Genomic DNA, 19,451 nt, shown 5'->3' with positions numbered 1-19,451 from the left:
ATTCTGATACCTATTACAGAAAATTCTGGATAAAGAAGTCCCAAAATAGGTACAGTAGCTAAAATTTTGATCTCATTATTTGGGAAAAGGTAGTTCTTCTATATAGCTTATAATTTATATGCTGTATTTTTAACTGTCTAGGAAAAATCCTATCTCCAAAATACGATATGAAAATTAATATTTCTCTTAAATATATGCTTACTATATTCCTTGAGAATGTAGAAGTCCTTGTAAATGCAAAATTACAGACTTTTCAGCTTCCACACTCATATTAGAATACCTGACTTTCTTCCGAGTTGAGTCAACTCAAAAACAGATGATTAATGTTCCCAGTATGAACAGTCAACCAGCCAGCAGGCAGGACCATAATCCACAGTTCCTCTTCTGAGTTTGAAACCCTAGGTAAATTCCAGCTTCCTTCTTTCCCAATTTCCTCCACTCCCTACTCTACTCACACCATTTTTCTCTTGGTGCAATCATTATGACCCTTCCAGAAAGTATAAAACCACTGATTTGCCTCTTGCCTTGCCTTTTAACTATGCTTTAGTATACCATCCAACCTCAATCATTTGCATCCCTTTTAATTGCAATGGAAACACTTTTTCCTTCTCCTAATGCCTGCCTCTCAATGCTTTTTTTTTTATTAAATTTTTTTTAACGTTTATTTATTTTTGAGACAGAGAGAGACAGAGCATGAACGGGGGAGGGTCAGAGAGAGAGAGGGAGACACAGAATCCGAAGCAGGCTCCGGGCTCTAAGCTGTCAGCACAGAGCCCGACACGGGGCTTGAACTCACGAACCGCGAGATCATGACCTGAGCCGAAGTCGGAGGCTTAACCGACTGAGCCACCCAGGCGCCCCTCAATGCTTATTTTTTTTTTAGAAATCATTAAACTAGAAGGATGCCTTGTGTCTTCATTTAGTCGTGTGTGTGTGTTTAAGATATAAGTCTCTTGAGGGCTAGTCTATACCTCACTTCACCACCGGGCTTATATACCTCAACAAAATGTCACTCCAGTCTCCACATATGCTGGCAAAAAGCTATGCCTGTATTTCTGGGACCTACTTCACTCACTCATTCGCTCGCTCACTCACTCACTCACTCAAGCTACCTCACTGCCCAGGATTCTACGTGGGCCTTTTTAAAAATCATGTGCTTCCCTATGTTAATGGTATTATTAATCACCTTGCATATAGATGTAATCATAACTTAGTTCTGTTTTAATCCAATACCTTTCTTATTCTTGTAATGGAAGATTTTCACCCTGGCCGTCAAAATTAGCAGCTTTTCCTTCCCTTCAGAGTCTTGTTCCAGATTTGCAGTAAAGTACTGTTTAATTAGGAAGCCGTTCTAATGTCCCAGGGCATTTATCAGATTAAGAAAATTAGATTCACCTTTTTTTTTTCCCAAGGACAAAATAAATTGCTTCCTGAAAACCAGAGATAGTGAAGGAAATGTATCATCTCATAGAAACTGCAGCGCAGAGTATAAACCTTGGTCCTTCTGAATTAGTTGTTTCTGACGTGTGGTCCATATACAGCTTGAATGGTCCATGAATCTACAAATGCGATAAGCTTTGCTTTTAGACTGAATCAATGTTATGTCTTCACAGATTATGCACTGCTATTTTCAAATGCATGTAAACGCTATTGTGACAAAGTGTGCTGCTAGGTACAAGTGTAGCTAAATTCTGAGAAGTTTTTTGTGTTTTTTGTTCAAGCGGCCACTAAAAAAAATACAACTACTATCATCAATTGGGGGGAGGGCTTAATAAGCATTTTGGTGTGAAAAGGGATTAGCTTACTTGCAAAGGTTCAGAGCCCATGGCCATGATATTGAGAGGAGAAAAATGTATAAAATATGGGGCAGCAAAAAGGCATACGTGCATTATAAAAATGCAATATTACTGTGAAATAAATCTTCCATTTAACCCTAGATAACTTTAATACCTTCTGTTTCGGCCATCAGCGTCTTCCTTCTATTATTTAACTTTTTTCGGTTTCCTGATCTTAGGTAAAGTAACCTAGTCTAGAAACACCCCATAATTGTCACACAGCATGCCCTCTTGCTCTCACTTCAGAAGACAGACATGAGGCCTGAAACAATCGTATATTTGGAGACCGAGTGCAGTAGCATTTGGCTTGAATACCTCAGGTGGCTACATGTCTTTATGAATACTGACGTTATTGGAGGAAACGGCTGTTAGGCCGGCGAGGAACCAGGACTAGAGGGTGAGCTAGACAGGGAGTGTGCAGGGCCAAGGGGGCCTGGGGCTGCACTCCAGCTCTGACAGGCTTGGGGTCTTGCTTTGATCTTTCTTTCATTAGGTGAGTACGACAATCCCCTCCAGTCAGAAAATCCGGGATTTGCAGCACTTGGGAGAGTGGCTGGAAGTGGGTGGTGTAAACAGATGAGTTCATCTTCGGCATTCAGGGTGATCTCGTCTGTTTTATTTGTTTCAGTAAGTACTAGTTACATCTGCCGAGTACACTGCTCTCTGCTCCAGAGAGGTCTAAAATGGGAATCACAGTGGGTGGGTGTTTGAGATCAGGAGGGAAGCATCCTGCACAAGCTGCCTGAGGGGAAGCTTACACAACACCTGTCTCCCTTATGTCCGATTCAAGTCTTGGCCACGAGGCTTAATAGCTTCACAACAGACATAAGGACGGCATCCAGAGAGCCCACCAGACAAGGCAAGACCTTCACATAGGAGGGTGGAGACTCACTCCTTGCAACCTGACGAGGTTAGCATTTGCTTTCTCCGAAAATGCAAATGGAAACAGGAAATGCCATTGAGTCCCAGCATGGAGAGAATGGCTTACCAAGCTAAGAAAATAAACCAGAGCTACAGGCTTATGGGCAGTTCTGCTGAGGTCATGCAGCTACAGTTGGGACTCACGCCGGGCCTTTCAAAATGGCTGCTGCTGCCCCAACTGAGACACTCCGGAAGGAATGCCAGAGATGCGCTGGACGAATACCTCACCTCTACCTGCTTCAGCGAGCTGGGACCGGAATGAAGTCTGAGGAGCGATTCTTGTAGAATCGCAGGCATAGGAACTATTTGAAACCGTATGAGTCAGACTCTTGTTTTCTCAGGCGATGCAAAGTTAGTCTTCAGTACAAAGGACTTCCACTGATGCCAGTTACACTTTTGAAAGCTTTCCAGAAAAATCTGGATATTCAGTACACAGTTTCCAGGAGCCTATGTGAACATAATTAAAGTTTCTCACCTTTTGATTCACTACTAGTAAGGTAGAAAATCTCTGAATGTATTATTGGAGACAAATGCTTTTTGACTACATGGGAACTTGGTAGTTTCTGCTGATACCAGTCTTAAATGGCATTGTGAATTTTATCCCTCACCTCGGATTCTAACATCATAAGCTAGTCAGAGAACCACTTGGCCTGCTCAAATTGACAATATCACAAAGTCTAAACATACAGTCCTCCTTTTAAAGTATTTAGGTTAATCACATTCTATACGTTAAAGCTATATGATACAGGATAAAAGATAACACAAAGGAAATCAGTTTGCACTAACAGGCGTGTGCTTTCTTCAATGAATCAATTAAGAAATAGACATCCACAAATAAAATTACCTCATCAAAGTCAATAAAGTATGGAAGGCTCCATGAACTTTGGGCATAAGGTGTACTGTCTTGAGAAAACTGACAAATCTGTTTTGAACCAATGAGTAGAATTCTGATGGTTCCTGAGGTTTTTCTGAGTACATTTTAAATGGCTACTTGTTCAACCTAATTAACAGCTGAGGAAAGAAATTCCCATGCTAGATTATGTTCCCTTTGAAGGAACTTCAAGTCAAGCATTATTGTGTCATCTATGCTCCATGCTACCAGACCTGTAATTTCCATAGCAAGTCATGTGATGTTCCTCAGCTCTGACCTGGAGTCCTTGTGGTTTGCTCTGGAAACATAGGGCCCTATGGGGCAGGATAGATATAGGCAGACCATAATGGTCCAGTAGGAAGCTTTATCTGCATCACTAGCCCCTTTGCCTTGATTGTTCAAAGCTGTAGGAACTGAAGGTCACAGTGAGAATATCTTTTTTGCTGTTGTTTGTTGAGAAACAACAAAGGCTAAAAATAGTCTCTTTTCCATCTTTTCTGGATCCTTCATAGTCTCCAGAAAGAAGGCTTGAATAGATCCCATTCTGAGAGTTCTTAACAGCCAACCTATTAGCTTTGCTGATCGTTGCATTTTTTTTTTTTTTTTCTGTTTTGTCACCTACCAAGAATGTACCCACTTTCAGCCTCTGCTTTTGCTTTTAGGCACTCACCTTGAAGTCATGAAATGTTAGGTGACTCTCCTCTCTTTCTGGCCCTGCTGTCATGGCAGGACAAGCACATCTACTATTCCCATCAATCCCTTTTGACAGGCAGCCAGCAGCTGTCATGATCAGGATCTCCTTGCTGTGCCCTCGGTCAGACTCAACTCACGCTGCAAGAAATGCTCAATGCCTTTTGACCTGGGAAAATTGCAGAGGTTGCATCCAAGCAGACGAGAGTGGCTCTGATCTAGATGTGCAGAGGCCCCTGACTACCACCTGAAACGTCCTGGCAGGGCTACCATATTTTTCCCTCTAAGAGTCAGTATGATTCGACTGAGACCGCACTCTTTCTATTTGGGCTTTTGAAGGGAATATCAGAACACAGACTTCCCAATGCACTCCACTGAGTGAAGAAAAGAGACTCCATGGCCTCATATACTGTCCTCCACAGCCAGGTTCAGTAGCAAACATTTGAACCAATTGGGCTCTTCTCATCTGAAGAGCTATTCAGGCCACAGACACCTCATCAGTGGGCTCCCTCCTGCTGCAGGAATGTGTACCTTTGACTCTCCCAGGAGTTTGAAGGGCTGTAAAGGAACAGCTGAAAATGACCACAGACTCCGTGCACAATGAATTGAACATGGTCTATGTTCTTTTGTTAACTTAAAGAGACACTGTCAAGATCTAAAGGTCAAAAATTGGACCAAACATGCACCATTTTTATCAGATGGGGCAAAATCTGATAAAAACACTCAGAATCCTGGGGAAATAACCACATTTCCTTTTTATAAAACTCTCTTTTCATGGGATTCACAAAACTTTTGTTTTGTGCTCCCCAGGGTGCGGGAGGCTCACAGCAGAGGCTCATGTTGGCGTCCAACCCCTCAAACTGACATTATGGAACTCTCCATAAGTTCAAGTTATGGCTTGTGCTTTAATGCAGACAGGATCATTTCAAACATTTGTGCAACAGCAAAAAGGCAAAAGAAAAAAAAAAAGAAAAGAAAAAAAAAAGCAAAGAAAGAGCTCTGTTTGCCAAGGAAAAGCTGACAAATTTAAGAAGGGGGGAAATTCACTTTCGAGCTTGTGAGTGGGAGTCACAAACAAAAGCGAATCTCCAGTGTTGGAAAAAGTGTTGCGTCTTGCTTTGAAACTTAAAAAAGCAAAAAGACTAACAACTTGACAGTGTCCCTTTAAGAACGATGGACAAATTAAGGTGGTCGTGCAAACCATGGCACGTAAATGGTTCCTCATTCTTGATGGCATGCACCACATCTGTTTCCATGTTAGAAAGTGGCAAAACCCAGGAGAGAGAAAGCAAGGGGCCAACCACTCTATTTTCCACGCAGCTTCTCTTACACATTCACTGCAGTGTGGGGGTTTTCAAAGCTGCTCATGTGCCGACGGACACTGGCTGGTGGGCGGGAATTCTGGCTGCCTCTTCCTGAAGATTGAAAAGAAAAAGACACCCAGTGAGTGAGTGCTTACACACGTGTACAGATACAGCGATGACGCCACTCAGGTGGTGCCTGGGCCTGGGCCTAGCCTGTCTCCTGAGCCTTTCTCCACGTCATCCCCACCCCCGTGTCCTGTGTCTGCCTCGCCCTGCCTGGCTGCTTCTCACTGCCACGCTCGTTTCCGAAAGCCACGTCAGTGGAGTGCATTCTTTCTTTTCCCTTACGAGACCATCTCTTTCCAAGTGGCGGATGCTTTTGCTGCTGTGTGTATGTCTGTCCAGAATCAGCCCTTTTCCTCCACTCTTCACGTCCCCCTTTCTTCCTGGCGGCAGTGGGCTCCACCTCCACTCACACTGTTACAGGCAGAATCTTCCTGCCGACCATTCTTCTTTAAGGCCGTTCACGGATTAATGTCTTACGTCGCGAATTTTAGTTGCATTGCTAATTTTCCTTATTATTTTATCACAAAGGCATAATTGTCACTTCCTATAAAATCACATTTATCTCTTGGCCACAGGACAGAGTATGTCTGATGGTGGAGAGAGGGGGAATGGCAAGAGATTGGAGGCATCTGCCACATGGGGGAGAATGCTGTCTCATTCCTTGGTTAGATGTCTCCTTACACAGCACATAGGATGACCTGAGAAGGGGAGAAGAGCACTGACTGGTCATGACAAGGTTAATGGAGCGACCGTGGGCAGCTGGCCTTTCCATCTTTTGTTAGGGTGAAGAGACGTGGGCTTTCCCATGAGTTAAGTAGCACTCAGTGGGATAAAGCCATCTTGTTATCACTCCACATAAGACGGCTGCCAATCAGAGAAAAGAATTTCGGGGAACAAGATGATAAAGCAGCAGGTGCTGTGGGCGCTATGGATGTGGTTGGTTGAATTGGGGGGAATGTTGATATTAAGGAACTCTCGGTGATGAAGTCCCTTATAGTGGTCCCTAAAAACTCACAATGATTCCCTGTGTATCAGCATTAGGCCACCTACCCCAAGATCCTGGTGACAGTTTTCCAGTGTTAATCAGAAGAGGGCCACAACGGCTGCAGGCAAGTCAAAGACTTTTGCTACGTTCCCTGTCTCTTTTTTTCCCATTAAAGCAGACAGAGGAGGGGAAACACAAGAGGAAGGAGACAGAGATATTGTAGGAACAGATCACATCCCTCCTCATTCCACATTTTTCAGGCAGAGGCCTGATACGTGCTAGGAAGGAGAGATGTGAATTTGAAATTTGGAAAAGAGTATTCTGGAATAGCTTTTTAATACCTGAAATCAAGGAATCTGATATGAATATCGAAGGTGGGAAACAAAGTTTTCCATAGCACAGTTGAAGATAAAAGAGAAAAATTAAAATTAATCAATATCTGTATTTCTGCCAAGTTTGGGCCATTCAATAAAATAGTACATGATCTGCCCAGAACAATTTGAAATCCTCACCCAGAGATAAAAACTCAAAACACCTTCATGTAACTTTGTTACTACCGCAATAGTCCATTTATTTAAAACAAACAAAGAGATAATGTTTGCTATTAAACTTGTCAAAGTAACATGTCCTTGACATTTAATATGCCCACCTGAAATCACAAAAAGTCATGAAAACATCAGCAACTAGGTGACCAGGGATAAAAGTATGATGTATGGGTGTATAAGTGAAATTATCAGTAAGAAAAGATTATTTAACCTACAAAATAATAAAACAACTTCATTTCTCATGAAGGAAGGCAGAAAATACATTCAAAGGATTCCCTTGCTAAACTGCCTGCATCCCTTGAATCCCGAGTTAATGCTACTGTAGATAATGTCTACATGTGGCCCGGTCCAGTGGGCTGGCTTCAGGGTCCTGTGTCTAATACGGATGCACAGTGGGTCCCTCATCAGAAGGGCCCTGCACTTGGGATTTCGTGGTTTATGGTCATCATTTTGAGATCTGTAATCATTTAATCATTTGATTTGTGTTTTGTAAGTGTTGTGTGCTGGAGAGATGGAGTGCTCTCCAGGGGCTTAGAGCCTCAGCTTACCCATGGTCCTGCCTCCCTGACTTCCCTGGTGCTCCCTGGGACCCTCCGAGCTCTCCGAGCTCTCCACTATCTGGCCCTGCCCAGGGATCGGCCGCTGCCACTCTCTACCACTGGCAGGGGCCTCTGGACACAGTGCAGGAAGATCAGGTCAGGGTCGGGTGCATCTCCAGGCCATCCCCTCCTGGACTAGCAGGGCCACTGTGCACTTAACAGGCAACAGCGTAGGGGTGAGCCTCTCACCCCTCCTCCACCCTTTTAGTCCATGTGCTGTTTTTTTTAATATCCTTCGAGATCACCAGTCTACCAAGGGCTAGGGCAGGAGGGAGAGAAGGGGAGAGGCTTGGTTCAATTTCCCTGTGGTGTCTTTCCAGTGACCAGTGGGAGGGGAACCTAGCAGCCTGAGGGCTGCACCTGTATGGGGTCATGCAGTGGAGGCTGGGGGGCCTGGAAAAGTCTGCACTTGCCCCTAGGTATCACCCCCGCTGCGCAGCATTAAATGGCAAATGAAAAACACAAGGACACGTTGAGAGAGAGACCAGAGGAGAAAAGAAAAGGCTTTATATTGTAGTCTCTAACATTTCCTCTGGTTTTCAACCAGGGGCCTCATGCTTCCTTTCTGCACTGGGCTGTGCAAATGATGTAGCTGGTCTTGTCTGCTGGGTCTATGTATGCTGTTAAAAAAACCACAGGGAAACACCTTGACGGCTCAGAGACTTGACACGGTGACATTAGCAGAGGTGCACAGAGTATGGCCTGCCCAGACAGATAGCACTTGTGTCCCCTGGGGATGGGGTGGGAGCTCTCTGGCCTCTGTCACTGACTTGGAATTACCGCTGCACTCAGTGGACAGTTCTGGGTTCCTTCATGGGTTGCAGCCATACTGACAGCCAAACTCCACATGGTCACTCCCAGGAATCCCAAAGCCACCTTAATTAACTATTGATTGAAATAGTTAAACAATTATAGCATTTCCTTCCTGGTGTCATTTTTCAGTCTCTGACTCACCTTGTGGTTGAAGTGAAATATAAATGACCTATGCCTACAGACCTTACATTTTATGAAATGTTGATTAAAGGTTACAGGCCAAAGCCTTGAAAACTCCATTGCCAGAGTGTCCATTTTATCAACTGTGTAAAAACTGAAAGGAGCTTGACTTCAGGGTATTTTTAGCAACTGTAAAACCACGTATTCAACCAACCACAGATTCGGCAAGCCAGAGTAAAAGCTTGGAGGGAAAATGCAGCATATGGAGACTTGTCAAATATAAGTTCCAAATCTGTGCTTGAATCTTTTGGCAGAAACTGTGGATTTAAAGAAACCCCAGAAATTTAGTAAGGAAGATTCATATCCAATTTCTTCTGAAAGTGCAAAGTCTTTCTTTTCTTTTTCTTTTTCCCCTTCCTCCTTTCCTTTTCCTTCCTTCCTACCTTCCTTCCTTCTTTCTTTCCTTCCTTCTGTCCTTCCTTCTGTCCTTCTTTCCTTCCTTCCTTCTTTCCTTCTTTTCTCTTCCTTCTTTCTTTCCTTCCTTCCTTCCTTCTTTCCTTCTTTTCTCTTCCTTCCTTCCTTCCTTCCTTCTTTTCCCTTCCTTCCTTCCTTCCTTCTTTCCTTCTTTCTTTCCTTCTTTTTCCTTCCTTCCTTCCTTCCTTCCTTCTTTTCTCTTCCTTCCTTCTTTCCTTCTTTTCTCTTCCTTCCTTCTTTCCTTCCTTCCTTCTTTTCTGTTCCTTCCTTCCTTCCTTCCTTCCTTCCTTCCTTCCTTCTTTTCTGTTCCTTCCTCCTTGCTATACAGTCACCGCTTGTTATAGTTTCTCCCACCTATTCCCATTGTCCAAAACTTCCTTTATATAAGAAGCTATCTCTCTTTGAGTGTACTTAGTCCTATATGACTTGTTTTCTTTTCTTTTAGCTTTCTATAATTTATTTATTTTTTATAATTTACATCCAAGTTAGTTAAGCCATTACTCATTTAGCCTATCCTCCCTCCCACAAGCCCTCTAGTAACCCTCCGTTTGTTCTCTATATTTAAGAGTCTCTTATGTTTTGTCCCCCTCCTTGTTTTTATATTATTTTTGCTTCCCTTCCTTTATGTTAATCTGTTTTGTATCTTAAAGTCCTCATATGAGTGAAGTCACACAATATTTGTCTTCTCTGACTGAGTAATTTTGCTTAGCATAATACCCTCTAGTTCCATCCAGGTAGTTGCAAATGGCAAGATTTCATTCTTTTTGATTGCCTAGTAATACTCCATTGTGTGTGTGTGTGTGTGTGTATACACACACACACACACACACACACACACACACACACACACATATATATATATATATATATATATGTATACCACATCTTCTTTATCCATTCATCCATCGATGGACATTTGGCTCTTTCCATACTTTGGCTATTGTTGATAGTGCTGCTATAAACATGGGGTGCATGTGTCCCTTCAAAACGGCATACCTGTATCCCTTGGATAAATACCCAGTAATGCAATTGCTGGGTCGTATGGTAGTACTATTTTTAACGTTTTGAGGAAACTCCATCCCGTTTTCCAGAGTGGCTGCCCCAGTTTGCCTTGCCACCAGCAGGGCAAGAGAGTTCCCTTTTCTCCACATTACTCACCAACATCTCCTCTTGCCTGAGTTGTTAATGTGAGCCATTCTGACTGGTGTGAGGTGATATCTCATTGTGGTTTTGATTTGTATTTCCTGGATGATGAGTGATGTTGAGCATTTTTTCATGTCATATGACTTTGTTTTAATGTATCATTTTCTTTATAGTAAGTCACTCATACATCGGTTTGGTTTGTATGCTAGGAATTATTCTTCACGTTAACTTGAAAAGTTGTCACAAGCAAGTTTCACTCATTGTAGCATAGCAGTATGATGTCTGGAGTAGGACTCCAGAAACCAGGCACTTTCCAACTGTGTATTTGCCCCCATCAGACTCAATTTTTACATCCATAAGGAAGGATTTTGAAAGAATAAATGTGAAAATGCTTCCAATTGGCAAAATGCTATCCCAGCCTAATACATCACTATTAAACCCCCTCCTCTGAAGGATGAGGAACAAAAACACAGACAAAAGACCCAGATGTGTTACATCTGAGTATGTTTAGAGTAGACTAATTCATAGTGTCTCAAACTTTATTTCATTTTACTCATGACTGTTAATCACTTTCCTTATTCAAGAATCTCAGTAACTTCTAGTAGAAAATAAACTGTTTTCTCTAATAAACTGCTACTTTCCAAATTGTGGGAGATGGAGTTTGTGGGGAGCAACATTAGTGACATTGAATGGATATGGCAGGAGCAGGTGAAAGATAGCTACAGAGCAGGTAAGCTATCTGTGTCTGAAGTTGTGTGTCTATGATAGGTTTGGAGGTGAGTCTACTTTTAGCAGAGAAAAAATGGTCTATACAATTCCAGATGGTCAGTTCACCATGGAAATCATGTGGCAGCTGTCCAGAGTAATCATAAAGATGGGCAGCAAACACTCAAGGCCATTTTAGCAGAGTATGGTCTCTCTTTTTTTTGTTGTTGTTTTTATAGATAAATATGGGATAATTTGTGCCTCTGCTTCCCAAAGCCAAATGCGTTTTTCTATTATCTGAATTTAAATATTTATTTCTCAACATTCGTTCATCAGAGTGCAGAGTGGAGCTCTGACTGTATATGTAGGCCATCTGTAAGTGGCAATTTGTTCTACTCTCCATTTTAGTGCATGCATATCTAACATAGTACATTAATATTCTTTATATAAACACACAATGCAGTTTTTCCATAGAGGTGTAAAATACTGCTCTCTTTAAACACTCTTAATTATAAACATTTCCAAGCTAATAAGAGTCTGTAGAGAATGTTCTAATAAAATTCAATTTAATTGCCATTATAAATTTGTCAAATATGAACATTTTTGCCTTATTATAGTTTTCTTTCTTTTGAAAACATAAAGGAAATATGTGAAGCCCCCTGTATATTATTCAATATTAATCCTATCCTTTTGGGGGGAAAATTTGGTATGGATCATCACTTGGAATTTTTTAATGCTTTTACAACATATATATTCATATGTGTCAGTAAATAATATATGGTAGTGTTTAGCATGTTATTAGATTTTATATACATAACATCATACTCTATTTCCATTCAGCAATTTTCCCATTTTGTCCATTTGGTATTACATTAATAGATAAAGCTCTAGTTTATTCACTTAAACTAAACTGAATACATACCACATTACCTAAAACATAATCAATTCTCCTATCGGTGGCCATTTAAGTTGTTTCCTACATTTTGCCACTTTAAGCAATGCTGCAGTAAACATTCTTGATTATGTCTCCTTGCACACCTAAGTGGGAGAGTTCTTCTATGGTGTGAACCTAGAAATAAAATTGGTGGATTGTTGTGAGTGCACATTCATTTTCTTATATATGACCAAATTGCACTGTAAAGCACTTGCACAATTTACACTAATATGTGAGAGTTTGTATATTCTTTCCAATTGCATCTGTTTTTCAGACATCCTCAAAATTGACTTTTTACTCTGAAAAATTTTAAAAATATAGAAACATGGAGAAAACACTAAAATGAACCACTATTTCCCTAATACCCAGCTTCACTAATAATCAATATATTTGTGAATCTTCTTTCACCTATACGAGCCAGTTATTAATTTTAAAGTAAAGCTAAGTTGGAGCACCTGGGTAGCTCAGTTGGTTAAGCATCCAACTTTTGATTTCAGCTCAGGTCATGATCTCACTGTTCATGGGTTTGTGCCCTACATCAGGCTCTGTGCTGACAGTGTGGAGCCTGCTTGGGATTCTCTCTCTCCTTCTCTCTCTCTGCCCCTGTGCTGCTTGTGCTCTCTATCAAAATAAATAAATACACTTTAAAAATAAATAAATAAATAAATAAATAAAGCCAAATCATTATGTCTTTTATCCTTAATCAATTCAGTACATAGGCCTATAATACAGGTGCACATTTTTATAATAAAAGAAACAATAATATTATCACATCTAAAACACATTAATAGTAATTCTTTAATATTTGATATTAAATGTTTAATATTATAGGATTTGGATTTCCCTGATTGTCTCATATATTTTTATTTTATTTTTGATTTTTAAATCAACATCCAAACAAGATCTGCAAATTGCATTTTGTTGATGAGTCTCTTAAGTCTTTTTTAGTCTGTAGGTGTTCCCCTCTCCCTTTTCCTGGCTATTTATTTGTTGAAGAAAGACTGATTGTTTCCCAGATCATGGGTTTTACTTATTGAGTCCCTATAGTGTCATTCAACATATTTTTCTGTGACCTATTATTGCTTATGAATTGATAGTTAGATCTAAGAGCTTGATCAGATTCATGGTTGCTTATGCAGGGAATATAATTCATAGGAGGTAGTGTCTACTTTCTATTATACCAGATCAAAAAGCACATAGATCAGGTTGTCTATTAATCATGTTAAGATTGATCAGTGCATTTAGGTGTAGTCACTCTAAAGCATACATTACAAAACTTCCCATCAGCCTTTCATCCAATGGTTTTAGCAGTCATTGATGATCATTACGAAGATCAATTATTTTATTACAAAACTGCAAAATGGTAATCTAATTCTACATTCTTTCTGTATTTGTCAACTAGATTTCTTTTCTAAAGTAGAACCTCTCCTCATCAGCTATTCAGTTCCTCTGATGTAGAGTTCAAACAGAAAACACAAGCCAAATGGTGATTCTTTTTTCTTTACCAGTGTTCAGAGTAATGATTTCGTTTTCTAGCATCCTCCAACAGTGATCAGTATATCACCTGTGAGTCTGTTTCTATTGTCTGTTTCCCTTGATTTTTTGGTTATATTAATTCTTCCATGCCTAAACACATAAGACACATATGAATGTACACACACACACACACACGCACGCACAAAATAAGGTTCTCTAGAGGCTGTAAATTGTAGATGGTATTATCTGTGCTAAGAGTTGTTTTACTACTTTATCTGTTAAGTAGAGGCGGACATATCATCTTAATCTAATCCAGACTGCGCTGAGTCAAAGTTAGTTTATAATTGGGTTAGGAATTGGTCTACAGTAAGGAAAATCCCTTCAGGACTTTTTTTTTTTTAAGTTTATTTATTTATTTTGGAGACAGAGAGCGAGGGATGGGTATAGAGAGAGGGAGACAGAGAATCCCAAGCAGGTTCTGTGCTGTTAGCACAGAGCTCGATGTAGGGCTCAAATTCACAAACAGTGAGATCATGGCCTGAGCCAAAATCAAGATTTGGATGGTTAACCAACTGAGCTACCTCTTCAGGATTTTTAATAGAATATCTTGTGCACTAGTACACTCAGCATTAAGAGGCTATGGGAGATTCTGGTCAGCTTCTCAAAGATTTTCAATTTAGATTTTTGGCTTTCTGACCCACACATCTTCAGCATTAGGCAAATGTTTTGATGTGGAACCTTGACCACATGATTGAGTGCCTCTCCAGTTTTGTCAGTCTGGCCTCACATGGTTGCTAGGGTGTTTTCTCATTCTTTCCACAGGAAGGTCTGTCTTCTCAGAATTGGAAGCCCTCAGAAAAATAACTCCATATATCAGAAGCGTGTAGCTTATCTTTTAACATTTCTGATCCACTCAACTGCAGACAATTGCAAATGTTTTGCAGACAATTGCAAATGTTTTGGGAGAGAAGCTAGAATGTGTGGAAGCCTCTCTGCTTTGCATTTTATCACTTCAGCTTCAAGGCCACAGCATCTCTTCTGCTTTCTTTGCTCCCTCCATTGACTCTGCTTGGGTCATACCTGGATACTAAGCCTAGTCCATGCCTGGCCACTAAGCCCCCAGCCAGGGTCTGGAGTTGGCGGATGCTCCCCCAGGCAAAGCAGCTGCAGACCATTGGTCCACTTCTCACTTCTTCTCTCTCTGATATTCTAGTCTTGCCCTCCTTATCACTTCAGTAACTCCCTGATACTGTAAGAAGTTTTAGTCTTTCATATATGTTCCTTGAACCTTCCTACTCTTTGCAAAATTTAGCACATAGCTCCTTCAGCATTCTAAGATGTTTATCAAGTTCTTGACCACATCACAATGTATATTATATCTTTGCATTTCTCTTGTGATCCTTTTCACTTTTCGTTATATAACTAATTGATGCTAATTCTTATCGCCTACATTGGAAAGCCATAGTTTCTGAAGGGCAGGATCCATGCCAGATTTACCAATGTGTGCCAGTTATCCCCCATTTATCCTGCCCCAACTTTCGGAAATAAAAGGAAACCATATAATTTCTCATGCAAAGGATGAATAATTGCTTTTAAGGATGAAGGGAGTGCTTTGAAAGTCATGTCATGACAAAATGAATAAATTGGAACTTTTGGAGGACATAAAAAGACATGTGGTCACCTATTTACAGTAAATTAATAAATGATTGAAAAAAATCAAAACAGAACGGAGAAATATTTCTAATAGAAAATAAGTCAAAAATACTTCTGAGCTTCTCCATCACTTTGGTAGTTTTAGGAATATCAAAAACAATTATTGTATCTATAACTAATACCAAATCCTAATATTAAATATTGAATGTCATAAAATCTCCAGTGAAAATTAAGTTTACAAATAATTAGTAAAAATAATGTGTATATGTATTTGTGTGTTTCTGTAAAAATTAGAATATACCAAAAAAAAAAAAAAAAGGTAATGGCGGTTTTTCTCCATATATTGCTAGAATTTAGATAATTTTTACCAGCTATTCTGTGCTTTCCTATATTTTAAAAATTTCCTACAATAAATATTTATCACTTTTTTAGTATATGAAAAATAAACAATAACTATTATTCCAAAAATAAATTTATCATAACATATAGTTCATGAGCAAAATTCCTTCTCTTCTTGGCTTTACCCCAATAAACCAAGGCATTGAACAGAATCTGTGAATGTGTTTTCTTTTGCTGAAAAAAAGTAAAAATTCTAAAAACATATATTAAAATATGAACTACTAAGGAAAAATATCAAATAGAAATTATAGAATTTGGATATTCATGCTAATATTTTTCATGCAAACCAGTATAATATGGTAATGCATATTTGAAAGTTGACAAGAGAATAAATCTTAAGAGTTCCTAACTCATAACAAAAGAAATAAAAAAACTTTTGTAACTTTGTATACTGACAGATATTAACTAAACTTACTGTGGTGATCATTTCACAAAATATACAAATATCGAATGATTATATTGTACATCAAAATTAATACAAAGTTATATCTCAATAATACCTTAATGAAAAAAGGGGTATAAATTTTAAAAATTTGAAAATTTCTACTAGATTATGTCAAATTTCTGTCATACTCAGACAGAAGTCAATTTAAGTCTAAATTGACTTAAATTATAGCATTCATAAAGTTTTTGTATGTTTTGTACATTTACATATGTTATTATCTCCTATTTGAGCATGAGTCATGTCTTATGCTTCTTGTTTCTTCAGCATTTGACAAATATCTAATTAAATTACACAAAAATCATGTTTGCCTAACGTGTTATACATGGCATACAAACAGTGATCATGGCAAACTAATGCAGGTGTTTGGAAAACAGAAAATAGCTGATAACTTATCATAAATTATGATTCATTAGTAATCATAATTTCAAATTTATTTTTAATTTTGGTCAATTAAAAATGATGAATCCTTGTTATATATGTGATTTGCTAAAAAGACCAGAAATGTAAATCAACTCTTTTCCTATTCCTTGAAAAAATATAAAATATTGAAAAAAAAAGAAAAGAAAAAAGAAAGAATTACTTTGGTAAAAAGCTTAAAATTGAAGTTGGAATGATAACAAAAAGTCTAGAATTCTGTCAAACTTCTCATATTCTTGGCTATGGCACTAACATCAATATTAGATACGTGTTTCTACTACAGTTTATTTTATGCTATCATTTCTCTCTCAGTAGAGGCATTAATAGCTTCCTGTCACCATCCATCAAACCTGAAAAAGAACTGAATAGTCAATTATCATAGAGTTTCTTTCTTAGTATTCAATGTATAGACACCATGGCCCTAAAAGTAACCATAGTGATATCAGAGCTTACTGAAAAAGGAGAGGAGGAGATACTAAAATTGGTATAAGAGGACATCTGCTTCAGGGTAGGATGTAATACCTTGGACTAAACCAAGTCTCCCACTGAGATCAATTAACAAAAAACTGATACAATATTTTTTAAAAACCATTTAAAGGCATTGAATACTGTCATGGCAACCAGAATCCAAGGTACCAATAAGTCAGAAAGAAGAGAACTTCAGAGAGGTAAGCAGATAAGCTTCAAGCTATTTTGCCCTTGGAACATTTGATGATTTTTGGTTCATGAGAACAGACTGAAAATCCAGGCAGAGGGTCTTAACTAAGAGGTAGCGAAACAGGAAAAACTTTATAAATGCATAGGGCTATAGACACAAAAATTGATTTCAAGGCTTCCAAGTCAGCAAGGACTTGAGGAGCCAAGATTCTGGAGAGAGGCAAAACAAACAAACAAACACAGAGAAACTGAGAGAGAGAGAGAGAGAGAGAGAGAGAGAGAGACTAACACTTAGTAGATTCCCTGATGAAAAATGTGCAAATTTCAGACTGCACAAAGCACAGGACACAAAGGTAAGTAGAAAACTGTGGGAAATCAGAATGAAGCTTTTGGAGGTCTCACAGCCCTGAGGAATCAAAATTGAAATTAAAGGCATTTAAAAAATGTTGAACCCGGGGCTCCTGGGTGGCTCAGTCGGTTAAGCGGCCGACTTCGGCTCAGGTCATGATCTCGCGGTCCGTGAGTTCGAGCCCCGCGTCGGGCTCTGTGCTGACAGCTCAGAGCCTGGAGTCTGTTTCAGATTCTGTGTCTCCCTCTCTCTCTGCCCCTCCCCCATTCATGCTCTGTCTCTCTCTGTCTCAAAAATAAATAAATGTTTAAAAAAATTAAAAAAAAATGTTGAACCCAAGGAAACAGCAGGGACTCACAGGACCCCTGGATAGCTGTACCCTAGTAACAGGATGCACCAGGTGAAGCCGAATAAACTTTGTAAAACTACAACCCACACTCAAGTCATCTCAGTCCATCACTGGAGGATTTACATGTCAGGAGTATGTAGGTAAGTATTGACTGTGCAAAATAATAATAGCAACGTAAAATAAGATTTAACATATGTGCAGAATTAAAATGCACAACAAAAACACAAATTGACACCAAGTAAACGCAATTAAAGTGTTTTAAGATCCTCGCTTTGTTTGGAAAGTGATAAAACTCCGAATTTATTTGAGATTATAAAAGTTGGGAAATACTTTTTATAATCTCTAGAGTAACCATAAAAAGAATAATAAAAGAATGTTAAGCTAACAAATTAATACATGGGAAAATTGAATAGTAAAATGCTATATTAACCCAAAGAAGGCAAGAACAAAGAGAAAAACAATAGGAGAGAAAACATAAATGGAAGTAATCATTCCACTGAGACAAGTAGAAAATAGTTAAAGAGTGGATATAAATATGACTATGTCAGCAATGAGATCAAGTGTAAATGAACTAAATATTCTAATTCAAAGGTAAATATTATCAGACTAACTAAGAAACAAAATCTAAATTTAACTATGAGTACCTTAGGAGAGACACTCTTTAAACATAAGCATGCAAAAAAAGCCGAAAAGCAAAGAATGGAAAAGATATAACATGCAAACACTAACAAAAATAAAAGCTGTTAGCCGCACCAATGTCAGACAAAGTAGACTCTATTTCAACCCAACAATACAGAGGAGAACATATCAGGAAATTCAAGAATGGATTAATATTTAATAATAATTCAGGGGCGCCTGGGTGGCTCAGTCGGTTGAGCCTCTGACTTCGGCTCAGGTCATGATCTTGCGGTCTGTGAGTTCAAGCCCCACGTTGGCTCTGTGTTGACAGCTCAGAGCCTGGAGCCTGCTTTGGATTCTGTGTCTCCCTCTCTCTCTGCCCTTCCCCTGCTCATGCTCTGTCTCTCTTTCTGTCAAAAATAAACAAACATTAAAATAATTAAAAAAAATATTTAATAATATTTCAATATATTTCCCCATGTTAACAGAGTAAAATAAAAAAAGAACATGATATTTCAACTGATGCAGAAAAAGATTTTGACAAAATTTGATGCCCATCTATGATAAATCTCTCAGCAAACTGAGAGCATAAAGGAATATCCTCATCCTGATAAAGGAAATCAATGAGAACCCAAGAAGTAATGTCACACCTAATGATGAAATTTTTAGTAATGGCAATGATACACTAAACCCAGAATTGCCAATACAATAATAAAGCTGGGGGAGTTACACTCTTTGATTTTAAGACAATATTAAGATTCAGGAATAGAAGACAGTGTGGTATTTTCATAAAGATACACAAATATATCAATAGAACAGAATAGAGGGTCCATGTGTGTTCAGTTGAATTTTGATAAAAGCACCAATGTCAGTGAGGGAAGTAAAGACTTTTCAAAAATTAAGCTTGGAAAGTTGGATCTCTATTTAGAAAGAGAACAAAAAGAGCCTTGATCCTTACACCATACATTAAAAAGTATCATAGTTCTAAGTATAAAAGTCAAAACTATAAACATCCTAGAAGAAAATGGAGGACCTAGGGTAGGCAGATTTTCTAAAATGAACACAAAAGCACTAACCATAAAA

At 38.9% G+C, this 19,451-nt stretch overlaps 1 protein-coding gene across 4 annotated transcripts in view; it reads right to left on the bottom strand.

The window, feature by feature from the left end:
• The window catches only part of GRM1 (glutamate metabotropic receptor 1), a 423,034-nt gene that overhangs the window by 5,435 nt on the left and 398,148 nt on the right, over positions 1-19,451 (bottom strand). For 2 of the 4 annotated variants that reach the window (XM_060616848.3, XM_060616847.3), the window contains exon 9: positions 5,648-5,732. The exons of the other annotated variants lie outside the window; for them this stretch is intronic. In XM_060616848.3, coding sequence (XP_060472831.1) covers positions 5,672-5,732 — 61 coding nt within the window. In that variant the 3' untranslated portion in view covers positions 5,648-5,671. The remainder of the gene's footprint in view (positions 1-5,647; positions 5,733-19,451) is intronic. 4 annotated transcript variants of the gene reach the window in all.

The sequence above is a fragment of the Panthera onca genome, chromosome B2 (assembly GCF_046562875.1).
Source record: "Panthera onca isolate mPanOnc1 chromosome B2, mPanOnc1 haplotype 2, whole genome shotgun sequence".
Classification (NCBI taxonomy): domain Eukaryota; kingdom Metazoa; phylum Chordata; class Mammalia; order Carnivora; family Felidae; genus Panthera; species Panthera onca.
This window is presented reverse-complemented; position numbering and strand designations above follow the sequence as displayed.